General features: G+C 40.9%; 1 protein-coding gene across 1 annotated transcript in view; it reads left to right on the top strand.

Annotated features, from left to right (window-relative positions):
• DTHD1 (death domain containing 1) overlaps nucleotides 1–13438 on the top strand; it is a 72418-nt gene that overhangs the window by 32819 nt on the left and 26161 nt on the right. Inside the window, 2 exon segments of the mRNA XM_079152806.1 lie at nucleotides 4962–5126; nucleotides 8009–8298. Coding sequence (XP_079008932.1) covers nucleotides 4962–5126; nucleotides 8009–8298 — 455 coding nt within the window.

The following is a 13438-nucleotide window of genomic DNA, read 5'->3' as shown; positions in this document are numbered from 1 at the left end:
CTCCCCTTCCTCCTCCTAGTCCTCAGGGCAGGCCCCGGTGTTCAGAAGCATCGTTCTGATTCCAAACAGCTCGCCGCGCGGCTTCTCCTCTGGCAACCGCCTGTAGCTCTGGTGCAGTCTCTCTGAATCCAAGTGGCCACGCTCCTCTCCTCCTCCTCAGGGCAGGCCCCGGTGTCCTGAGTCCACACAGTTCTCCTCGCCACTCCTCCCCTGGGCAGCCGCCGGAGCCCCAGTGGCTGCTCCAAGTCCCAGCGCTGTGCCGAGCGGCCTCCTTTACGGCGCTCCCAGCTGTCCGAGTTCACTGCTCCAGCGGGGGGAGGGGCGTCTCGCCGGCAGTTCTACTTCACAAAGTTTCCTGCGTTCCGGGACCCCCGTCCCATCCGGGATGCCCCCCCAGGGGGTGAGAGTCACCCGGCTGCTTTGAGTTGATCCCAAGCGTCTCAATATCTCCTCTTTTGAATCCTGAGTCCTGGAGCAACATGAAATGCAGCCACCCTCTAGGCCGCCATCTTGAAAACCCCAATAATTCTTAAATTTGGCCTTTTCATGATATCCCATAGTTCTTGTAGATTCTGTTCATGATTTCTTACCATCTTCTCTGTTTGTTCAACTTTGTTTTCAAGGTTAAATATTTTGTCTTCAATGTCTGAGGTTCTGTCTTCCAGGTGTTCTATCCTATTGGATATGCTTTCTATGGAGTTCTTAATTTGGTTTATTGTTTCTTTCATGTCAAGGATTTCTGTTTGTTTTTTTTTCAATATCTCTAACTCTTTATTGAAATGATCTTTTGCTTCCTGTATTTGCTCTTTTAACTGTCGATTGGTGCGATCATTCAATGCTTGCATTTGCTCTTTCATCTCATCGTTTGCTTCTCTGATCATTTTAATTATGTACATTCTGAACTCCTTTTCTGTCATTTCTTCTGCCATGCTGTTACTGGGTTTTATTGATGTAACATCTAGATTTGTTTGCAGCATTTTCTTTCCTTGTTTTCTCATATTGTTCAGGTATCAGTGGACCGCAGATTTCCTCTATTGACTTACAATGTCCCTGAAGATTTCTATATATATCCCCCCTTAGCCTTCAGTAGGCTGAAGTCTTGGAGGAAGTTGATAATGCGGTGCTCCACAAGGAAGCTGCCTCTCTAGGAGTGGTGGCCTTCAGGTGGGGTATAATCCCTGCTAGTGGGCAGAGGTGCCTCCACTTGTTGACCAATGGTCATCCAAAGGGGACCTAGGCTGCAGGCTGAGGCAAGGCCTGTTTGGGCCTGAGTCTCTAGTTTTATCGTCCTTGTGGGGAAACCTCACCCGGCAGGGAAGGCTCACCCGGTGGGGAGGTCTCGCTGGTCAGTACCCTCCTAGAGGTTCCCCTCAATTACAGCTACCACCTGGGCTGGGCTGCCTTCCTCTGCAAAGTTCTCAGGGGCCTGGCCCTACCTCCTGGGCCTGGGAGCCTCACCCTTCGCAGATGAATCTCCTTAGGCTGCCCCTCCTCAGAGAATCTGCCCGCAGGCCTGGAACCTTCGCTCCGCCCTAAGCCTGTCTCTGTGCGGCTCTTCCACCCAGAGGCCTCCTAGATCCTGGGACCCTGCTCTGCCCCTAATTGCCTGGCTATGCGGCCCCTCCTCTGAGCAGCCACCTGGGGCCCCGTACAATCTCTCTGAGTCCCAGAGACCCGCCACAGGCCTCTTCCTCCAGTCAGCCGCCCAGTATTCCGGTGCGGTCACTAGGAGTCCAAGAAACTCACTGCGTGCCTCCACCTCCCACCAACCACCCGTAGCCCTGGGCAATCAATCACTCCGAGTCAAAGTGACCCTCCCCGTTCCTCCTCCTTCTCCAGATAACCCCCCGAGTGTTCAGGAGTGGTCGCTCTGAGTGGCTCTGAATCCATGTGACCCGCTGCTCGGGTCCTATGGGCAACCGCCCGGAGCTCTTGGTGCGGCCACTCAAGACCAAGCGACCCACCACGCTTCCCCTCCAGGCAGCCCCCCTGTGTTCAGGCGCTGTCACTTTAAGTCCAAACAACTCACCACTCGCCTTCTCCTCTGAGCAGCCGCCTGGAGCGCTAATGCAGTCACTGCGAGTCCAAACGACCCGCCGTGCTCCTCCTCCTCCTCCTACTCCTCCGGGCAGGCCCCGGCCTTCAGAAGTGGTCTGAGTCCAAACAGCTCGCCACGCGGCTTCTCCTCTGGCAACCGCCTGAAGCTCTGGTGTAGTCACCCCGAATCCAAGCGGCCGCGTTCCTCTTCCTCCTCCTCGTCCTCAGGGCAGGCCCCGGTGTTCAGAAGCGTCGTTCTGAGTCCAAACAGCTCGCCGCGCAGCTTCTCCTCTGGCAACCGCCTGTAGCTCTGGTGCAGTCACCCCGAATCCAAGCGGCCGCGTTCCTCTTCCTCCTCCTCGTCCTCAGGGCAGGCCCCGGTGTTCAGAAGCGTCGTTCTGAGTCCAAACAGCTCGCCGCGCAGCTTCTCCTCTGGCAACCGCCTGTAGCTCTGGTGCAGTCACTCCGAATCCAAGTGGCCACGTTCCTCCTCCTCCTCCTCAGGGCAGGCCCTGGTGTCCTGAGTCCACACAGCTCTCCTCGCTACTCCTCTCCTGGGCAGCCGCCAGAGCCCCAGTGGCTGCTCCGAGTCCCAGCGCTGTGCCGAGCGGCCTCTTCTTTCTCTTTCTTTTCTCCTCCTCCTTCTTCTGTCTTGACTGTGCCAACTTCATCCTCTGACTTGCCTGTCCCTTGTGCTGGCAATGTGACTCTACTACATACTTAGAGCTATAGTTCATGGAAAAGAACAAATTCTTTTGCCCATGTATGTGCATAAAAGCCCATGGCTTAATTCTCATTCCAAATCTGATATCAATCCATCTCTGAATATTTCACTGAAACAAGAAAGAAGATAAGAGTGCAGATTAGCCTAGCTTTTGTTATGATAGCAAAACTCTCAAACCCCAAGGGTTTGTAACAAGTCTTTATGTCTCACACACCCTGTGTGGCTGCCAGAGGTAGGCTGCCTCTCGGATGTTCTCACTCTAGGACTTAGGTAGAAGGAGGAACTACTGGTTGATTGCTGTCATGGTTGTAGAAGAAAGACCTTTGGATGAATCCATTAGCAATAAAATGCATGGAATCAAAGTGACACATCTTTCTTTCACTTACAGTTACTTATCCAGAACTAGAAGTATGACTCCACTAAACCACAGGGTCCAGGACATGTAACCCCATCATATACTATGAACAAGGAGAAATTGAATATTTTGGTGAACAGCACTGATGAATGCCAAATATACTATTTGGCTTAAGTTATAATCACTCCTGGATCTGGGACTAGGGCCATCTCATCACACTTGGGAACCTATAGTTTCCCACAGAAAATTTAGACTATTGGCAGAAAAAAATAAAAGTGAATAGTTGCTACCAGAAAAAATAAGTCAATATTATATTTAATTAACTCAATTTATGATAAATGACCAAGATTCTGGATTGAGTCTATCTTCCTATATGACTAAATTATTAACTTCCAAGGGTTAAAAATTTTACCATCTCTGGGGTTATAATCCAACAACCAAAAATTAAATGTTTTTTCCTTTACTCTTAATTTTAATTTGGTTTATCTCCTGAAATAAGCAATATAGACTAAGGATTTTTAAATGTAGATATTTTAAATTTTCTTCAAATAGTAGTCATAAGACAGCTAAATCTGTGAAACTAAGGTGGTTTTAAGTCTATAACTCCAGTTCTCTTCATAGAAGTAGATGTTGAATTCACACTTGTATCTTCATTCTTGTATTTAGCTAGAATGTTTCTGTCCCCTTCTGAGTGGTAGCACATTTCCCCCCTAAAACACTCAGTATCAAGGACTTTCCTTCTCTGGGCTCTGAGGAACAGATAACTGCTTAAATGAATTCAAGTCAAAAGTTATTAAATGCCACAATCATTAAGCTCTGATTTTTTCATCTTGAGGATTTTCCCATCTTGAGAATCTTCTACTTTCTCCCCCATAGCATCTATTTTTACTTCCTTAAATCTGTTAATTTCCATCTCCAGGGCACTACAGCTGAAGGAGAGTGACAAGTTACATTTTCTGAGCTTCTTACTTAGTTAAATTCCAAAGAAAGAGAATCAAACTACCTGATGGTTAGAAATAGTTCTACTGTTAAACCAGGTCTGGTTGGTGAGAAGTTATCAGGAGGCACACACAACTGCTCCTTTCAGGACCTTGGATTGGAAGGTTATGTGAGATGTAAAATTAAGCAAGAAAGCTAACTGACTGTGCTTGACACAGGAGTTAGGTTGAGGGTATTAATTCTACTTATACTCACTGCAGTTACAAGTGCTTTACAAGGATATAAGTATCACTTAAAGCTAAGATGTAAGCAGTACTCTTATTCTCATGTATTAGACAAGAAAACTGGGATATAGGAAAACCAAATAAATTTCCAGGCTAATATATCAATAAAAGGTAAAGCCACTGAGGAGTTGAAACTGGGCAGTTCTGCATCAGAATCTTGCGGTCCTGTGTTACACTGTGTGACTTCTCTTGGCTATTCTAAAACATTTGGTTTTACAAATACATCAGGGAGTTCATTAATTATTTCAAAAGTTATTCCTTTTATCTCTTCTGCCAGTGGTAAAATGTTTTTTCATTCTCCAAATCTCATTTTTAGTATCAGCATTTTCACTTTGCAAGCTTCCCTGAGCATTTTACTTCTGCTCCTAAACCACCCTGTACCTTCCTTTAATTACCACAAAGATCACCTTGGAATCAGCTAATCCTATGATGCCATGTGCTTAGGTAGGCAAGGGCTGTACCTTCTTATCTTTGTATTCCTGGTGCCTGGCATAATTACTGGCACATAACATATACTTAGTGAATTATTATTGAATTATCCACTTGATGAAAGAATGAAGGCATTATGTATGATTTATGCTAAGTAAAATTTACCAATTTCTCTTCTGCTGCCTTTACATAGAACCAAAAGTGCTTCCATAAGAAAACTTGGAAACAATGCCTGTGAATCTCTGAAATTACTGGGATTCAGAAGCCAAGACACCGGTTGGTTTGTGCTTGACGATGTCGTGGTGAGAAGTATTCAGAGTGGCTTGATATCATTTGAATTGCATGAGCATTTAGAGAGGTAATATAGTACTAAACAATTGGAATTGATATTCTCTCCAAATGGTTCATCTTTGGTGTTTATGGAAATCCAATCATAGGATTGGATTTTTATCTCTCAAATAAGAATATAAACACTCTTTTAGGATATGCTTAAAATATAAACTAGAATTGACACAAATATGCTGTTTGTAATTTCTTTCATGATAGTTTAAACAAGTGTTTTTGGAAACCACTCATAACTTAGATTTAGTTTTACAGGTTTCTTCTAACTCCAGAATAGTTTTAAAATAGCATCTTCATTTCTGAAATTCCATGGGGATAGTAATTAACTGTTCATATTATGCTCGTCTCATAACTATGTATATATGAACTGAATTTGTTACTTCAGTGCCCTTATTTTGCTCTCTCATTTCCATGTTTTCTAGACAGTCCCTTATGAGGAGCATTTTAGTCAGTTTTAAGGTTCATGAGGAGTAGACACTCATGAAGAGAGGGCAATCACATTGCTAAAGATAGCCTTTATTTCATAATGAGACCTTACATCTACAATTAACTTGGATCAAAATTCTGTAGGAAAAAATTCTGAGATGAGAATGCAAGTGATTTATTGAGGGGGCCTCTTAGGCCAATCTTGTAAGGGGTTGAAAGAAGGAGGTAGTGCTAAGGAGGAAGACAGGAAAACTCCGGTTCCAGCAGAAGTCTTTTCCCAGATGATACCTCAGGGGAGCTCTGGAGTACCAGGGAGTTTGGCTCTGTGCCCTCACATCAGTCAGTCCTTGTCTGTGGGAGAAGACTTCTCTGAATGAGGGGTTCCTATAGAGCCACTTCTGGAAACCAACTGAGGAATGACAGTCTAACCCAGGGACATGGGTCTGTATTAGTTTTCCAGTGCTGCTGTAATAAAATACCACATCTGGATGACTTGAAACCCAGAAATTTATTGTTTCACAGTTCTAGAAACTAGGAATCCAAAACCAAAGTGTTGGCAGGGTTTGTTCCTTTGGAGGACTGTGAGAAGAGGGTTGGCTCCAGGGCTTTTATTGGCTTATAGATGGCCATGTTCTTGTTCACATGGTGTTCTCTCTGTATACTTCCTGTGTTGAAATATCCCCTTTATGTGACACCAGTTATATCAGATTAGGGTCCACCCTAATGATCTCCCCTTAACTTGATTACCTCTGTAAAGACCCTTTCTCCAATTAAGTTCATATTCTAAGCTAACTCTGGGTATTGCAGCTCACAGATTTGGAGGTGGGGCACGATTCCACCCATAACAGAATCCATCCTAAAAATACTTAACACACAAAGATAGAGATGAATATTTCAACCCCTACTTTGTTATGGTATATATTTTGCATCCTATTAGGAGTAAATAGACTATCTTAAAAGTCTCTCTCTTCTATATTTCAAAGTAATACTTTGATACTTCTAGTTGAAATATAATCATGCTCTGTGTAAAAACAGGCTGTGTTCTGAGAGTTGCTTAAGTAGGCAGTTGTATTGTTGTGTGAACATCAGAGTGTACTTAAACAACCTGGGTGGTATGGCCTACGTCATTCCTAAGGCTGTGTGCTGTAGTCTATTGCTCCTAGCCTATAAGCCTGTAAAACATGCTAATGTCCTAAATACTATGGGCATTCTTGACACAAGAATGTTTGTGTATCTAAACATATCTAAACAGAAACCATACAGTAAAAAACAGTGTAGAGATAAAAAATGGTAGCCCTATACAGGGCATTTACCATGCCTGGAGCTTGCAGGACTGGAAGTGGCTGAGTCAGTGAGGGAGTGGTGAGTGAATGAGAAAGCTGGGGACATTACTGTACATGCTGTTGGATTTATATACACTTTACACTTAGGCTGCACTAAATTTACAAAAACAACTTCACTAATACATTGATTTGCTTACTATAACTTTTTACTTTATAAACTTTTACATTTTTTCTACTTTCAACTCTTTTGTAATAACACTGAAAGCACAAACACAGTGTACAACTTACAAAAATATTTTCTTTTGTCATATCTTTAAAGCTTTTTCCATTTGAAAAAAATTGAATTAAAACTGTTTTTTAACCTTTTAAAAACTTTTGTTAACAACTAAAATGCAAACACACATATTGTCCTTAATATACACAGAGTCAGGATCAACAGTATCTGACTTCCAACTCGGCATTGTGTCCCACTGGAAGCTCTTTGGGGGCATTAACTCATATGGAGCTATAATCTCCTATAAGACAATGCCTTCTTGAATACCCCCTAAGGGACCTGCCTGAAGCTGGCTTATTGTTAACTTCTTTTATATAAATAGAATAAAATCATTCCTAATAGAAAGTGCATTATAATAAATATATAAACCAGTGACATGCTCATTTATCATCATTGTCAAGTATTATGTACAATTCACATATCATATGCACCATACTTTCATATGACTGGCAGTGTGGTAGGTTTGTCTACACCAGCATCACCACGAACACATAAATTAATGTGTTGCACTATAATGTTAAGATGTCTGTGATATCACTAGGTGATAAAATTTTTTAGGTCCATTATTATCTTTTGGGATCACAGTCATGTATATGATTACCATCAATTGAAACATTATGTAACACATTACTCTATAACTTAAGGTATGATGTCATTTTTAGAGCTGAGCTGAGACTGTATGATTTCTTTGTTTAAGATCATGTTTTAGAATTTAGTTAGATCTGAGGTGATGTCTTGACTGCCAAGGGTTTCACTAAAGTCACTCATGACTAACAGGACTGTCATCAGAACACCTGCTTTTAAGGAAAATTTGGATGATAAAGGATATCTTTTTAGGTATTGATCTATTTCTAGGTATTGGTGATGTTGGTGAGGCTGCGTTTCCCTCTGTGGTCTTGTCTCTCTTCTGTGCAGGTTCATTGTGCTTCACCTCTCTTCCACTGTGGACAAAAACCATTTGGTTTCTTTTGTGAAGTCTTTGGAGGAAGCCTTGCTCAGCACCTCTGCTTGCGTAGTTCTGTCACAGAAGAAGGACAATCCACACAGAGTGGTTATTTTACTGGTACCTTCTAAAGATTTAAACCAGACACTTAAGAACTTACTCTTAGAAGGGTTCAGAGGACTTCCAGAGTCATATCGCCATTTCCAAGTAAGAGAAGGAGAACAACTGCTTTTAAGGTTTACCGGAAACATATTTGGTTCAAGTAAGTACACAGAATTCTCCTTGTGTCAGCTTCAAGCCACAAACTTCAGAAAGAGTTCCCTAAACTGGAATCACCAAGGAAACCTTCAGAAAACTGAGGGAACTTGTAGGAAGAGTTCCAGTCTTTCCAGTCTCCTCTCTCCTCAGAGGATGCCTCTTATTTAGAGCTAAATTCTGAGTGACATTCTTTTAGAAAGGGTCTTCTCCACCATGAGTCTCCCAGTCCCAAGGCAGGGTCTTCTCTTTCCTGCAATAATGTAGTAGCTGCCTACATACCCGCTTCTTAACTCTTGCCACATGTCATTTGTTTCCATACAGTAACTGTGATCTGTTAACAAACAAATTATATGACAGATGGTCTCTGACTTATGATAGTCTGACTCAAAATTTTAGCCTTTAAGGTGGTACAAAAGCCATATGCATTCAGTTGAAACTGAACTCTGAGTTTTGAGTGTTGATCTTCTCCTGGGATAGTGATATGTCCTGTGACACTCTCTCCTGGTGCTGGGCAGTGAGCTGCAACTACCACTGGTCACTGGATCATCATACTCTGTGATGCACTGTCCCTAAGCCATGGTGTTTGGTAGGTTAAGTGTATTCAATGCATTTTTGACTTAAGATATTTAAACTGATGATGTCTTTATAGGGAAATAGCCCCATCATAAGTCCAGTAGCATCTGTGTATATTATTCCTCTGATTAAAACATTATTATTATTATTATTATTATTAGTAGTAGTAGTAGTAGTAGTAGTAGTGGTTAGCAGGTATTGAACCCAGTGACACTCAACCTCTGAACCACATCCCCAAGCCCTTTTTATTTTTTATTTTAAAACAGAGTCTCACTAAGTTGCTTAGGGTCTTGCTAAGTTGCTGAGGCTGGCTTTGAACTTGACAATCCTCCTGCCTCAGCCTCATGAGCCTCTGCCATGCACCATCATCCCTCACTAAAACCTTATCATTACTCTGTACTGTAACTACAATAAGCTTTGTAACATGTCCTACAAAGAATTAAGTTTGGAGTGAGTGAACTATCAAGAAATGTGCAGATAGAACTATATTCCAGTGTAATTACCTTATTGGTTGTTCCATATATTTTATTTTATTTATTTAAAAGATAACTCTCAGAAGGAATCTATAGGTTTCATTACACTCCAAAAGGATCTGCACACAAAATAGTTTAAAAACCTCAGATGATACAACCTGCTAACCTCCCATCTCCATATTTATAGTGTTATTTTTAAAAAATTTTTTAGTTGTAAATGGACACAATGCCTTTATTTTATTTATTTATTTATTTATTTATTTATTTATTTATTTATTTTTATGTGTTGCTAAGGATTGAACCCAGTGCCTCACCCATGCTAGGCAAGCGCTCTACCACTGAGCTACAACCCCAGCCCCTATAGTGTTATTTTTTGTTCCCATTATCAATCTTACCATAATTTGAAATTTGTTATTTACAGGTTTAGATTTTGTTTATATACCAATGTTGTGTTCTTTGCTGAAACAGAATATCATGAGGCAATGACCATTTCTGTCTCACCTTACATCTTCTGAATCTGGTACATGGTGCCTGGTATATCAACAGCTTTCAATAATTACATAGAGAATGAATTTTCTCTCTAATTCAGGAAATGACTTTAGTCCCCAATGAGTCTTTGTTGCTTTAAAAAAAAATGAGCTAGGGATGTAGCTCAATGGTAGGACACTTGCCTGTACGCCTGGGACTTATCTCTGAGGCTTTGATAAGACTTAGTGCATGAATGTCAAGGATGTCAAAGAAGGGGAAAAGAAAGAAGAGGCGGTGGAGAAAGGAAGTGTGGAAAAGAACCTTCCTACTCAGATTTCAGAGCAGAAACCACAGTATCCACCCAGGGAGACCTCTCTAATGAAAGATGGTCAAAAAACAGAAGTGCCCCACCCAAGTAATGATGCAAATGATTTTCCTGTAATACTTGGGACAGCAGCTGTGTTTATATGCTGTTCTAAACAGGAGGGGTTACTGTTGTTCTCACAGGCAGGGGAACTGAGTGTCCTATTGTCTATGATGGAGACTGGGACACATGCTAAATTAAGAGTGTGTGAAGTCAGCAGGCCCATGTACAATTCTTGCACATAAGCGAAGGCAAGGAGCTTATCTTCACTCAAAGTGAGTCAGGCAGGATGCCAAGATCTTTTCTACTTTTCTTTTCTTAGAAATCATGTTTAGACTTGAAACCTTACTAATTTTTCTCTGCCTAAAAGGAATAAGACCCTCAGTAAAGAATTCATATCTATCCTTCCATCAGAGCCTGGAATAGTCTGGGAATCTCAAAGTGATGAAGCCAGAGGTTCTTCTTCACCAGGAGGGTTCACCTCCCAGCCTACTCCCACTTCCTTCACCCCCAATTCCTTGTCACCTCAATGGTCATGTTAAAGATGTCTCCCCATTCTTCCTGATTATATCAGTCCTTATTGTTTTCAGAGCCTTATTTTACTTCTGCAAACCTTCACTTTTTCTTTTATGTCCCTTGTCACAAATGCAATTTTCTATTTACTCTTTTAATTGTTGGGCCAATGCCATTTCCTCCTATTGCAGTCCTATGAGCAGAGGGACTGTTCTGCTGGTGCACACCATTAAGTCCCCAGCACCTAGGATAGTGCCTGGCAGCCAGAAAAGGCCTCAGTGAGTATGTGTTGGAAGAAATAAAGACAAAAGTTTGTGGACAGATTTGATGTTACAGTGCTGAGAATGGTTTAAAGTATTCAAAACATTAGTTAACAAATTTAGGTGACTACTCTTTGAGAAATGCCTATATTTCTCTATTCTCTTATATATAATGCAGATAAATGTTTTGAGTAAGGTTCATTTCTATTCTTCAAGGATAGAAGATAGATGCTTCCCTTAGCCTTGGTATTGGTCTTTGTCATTCCAGAGACACAGCCTACTTTCATTCCCGGATTGGAGCAGTTAGTTCAACTCTTAGACTTTTTGTTGCATTGTACGCAAGCTCCAAGTGCAAAGAAAACCCAGAAAGTTCCGGGAAGTGCTTTTGCAAGATTTTATGTAATGACACCTTAGCACCACCCCTAATATCTGGGAATGCCTATGGAGGTCTGTGTGTCTTAAAGTTGCCCTAAATACCTTTTAGGCTAGGAAAATGGTTTTCCTAGATGTGTAGGATGCTTAGATAATCATCTTTTTACTTACTTACCAAGTATTCTCTGCCTGTATATATATTCTAGTCTAATGGGGAGAGATAGAGAATAAGTAAGTAAATGAATAAGTACTGCTTAGCATAGGCTGGAAGTGTGTTCCAGAAGAATAAATTAGGCAAAGAATAAAGGGAGTTCTGGAGGAGAGGCAGTGTTGCAAGTTCAGAGTCATCAGGGAAGACCTTTTGAGGAAGTGACATTTACCCAAGAGTTTGTCCCAGGCACAAGGATGTTAACTGCGGGTGAACTGAAGCAGAAATGTGCCTCGTGTGTTTGAAGCCCATCAGGGCCTGGCATGGCTGGGTCAGAGGGAGTGAGGAGAGGTTGCAGGAAGTAAGGTGAGGACTGACAGTGCTCTGAAGGCCCGGAAAGGACTTCGCCTTTTATACTAAGTGAAGTGGGGATCTACCTAGGAGATCCTTTTCAACAAAGGAGCAGCATGATTTGAGTGAGATGGTGACTGTGTAAGGTAAGGATAGTTGCAAAGAGGTCAGTTACTGAACCACTGCAGTAAACTCAGCAAGGGATGGTGGAAGCTGAGAGGTGGAGGTGATAGAGAATGGGTTAGAATTATGGGAATAGCCTGAGCTAGGGCTTGCTGTGAGATTTTTAAAAAAAATTTTTTTGGTTCTCCATATTGCTAGCCCTTTTGTTACTGCATCTGACTTTTCTAAGTGAAAGCATGTATTTCTATGTTTGCGACTTTCTCTGACATCAGTGAAAGATATTCAATTTCCTTTATTAAGAAGAAAATATATTGCCACAAGAAACATCTAAGTCATGCAAAATAGAAGTTAATTTTGGTTTGCTTAAAATGACAAGTACTTATTGACTGGCTGGTACTTCAAGGCCCTACTAAGTACTAAGTACCTTATATGTTGAAAAGGAGAAAAAGATTCTCAAAAAATCAGCTAGTAATTGATTTCACACTTTGGTTATGCAACAAATACATCTCACTTTTTCTTTAAATATGTTGGTTAAGGAAGAAAAAAATGGAATAGTGAAATTTCTTCATACTATTTGTCCTTTTTTTGCACTATTATGTCTTAGCAACAATGAAATTTCAACTTTAAAAAATTTCCATGATGCCTACTAATACTATTCTATTTATTGCTAGTAAATATAATAATTTCATCCCTATTACATATGTAAATATGACTTTTAGAGATGCAGTACTGATCTTATTTTTTAAAACTGATGATTAAGGGTATATAAGTTTTAGATCTGAATTGAAACAATGTATCTATGACCCATCTTCAGTTCTTATATTCTGTATATAAATAGCTCTTTATAAATAATTGTGCACCTGGCAAGGAAGATAATGTCTTTTAAAGGAAGGAAGGAAAAACCAACCAAGCAAGATTTTATTAGGATCAAAGTAGTAATATTTCTCTTGATAGTACGTGAGTGGTAGGAAACAGAAGTCAACCAGCTGTTACTTGAGTGATCGGCAAACTTTCATTTGCCTAATTTACAATTTAGATCATATTTTAATCATCAAGATAATTTATCTTCTTTAAAAAAAACAAAGTGAAATTCCTTAAAGAAACAACTCTCGTTGGTCATTCCTTTTTTAGAAATCTGTTTTGTTTACATAGTCAGTTTGCTTCTCAAATACAGACTTGGGCAAAGCTATCTGCTCCTTTGCTGTCCTTAACCTACAGGTATTCTGGTTCTAAATTTAATTGTGCTTTAGAAATTCACCAAAATGTCATCCAGCAGTTACAGCAGGGAGCACAGAGGTGTCTTCTACCTCTCTCACTGAATTCTTCTTTCATTGAGCAAAATGAAAGAAAGGTCTTCTGTGAGAGCTCGGGCAATCAACTTTGTGATGGACAACAACAGAAGTTCCAACCTAGATATTAAAGCTTCATCTTGACATTTCTTTAAAAAAAATGTAAGGGTTTATTTTTTTAGCATTCATATGAAGATAAGAGAAAAATCC

This window comes from Sciurus vulgaris (assembly GCF_902686455.1).
Source record: "Sciurus vulgaris genome assembly, chromosome: 9".
NCBI classification, from domain to species: Eukaryota; Metazoa; Chordata; class Mammalia; order Rodentia; family Sciuridae; genus Sciurus; species Sciurus vulgaris.
Note: the sequence above shows the minus strand (reverse complement) of the source record. Positions and strands in the feature narration are given on the sequence as shown.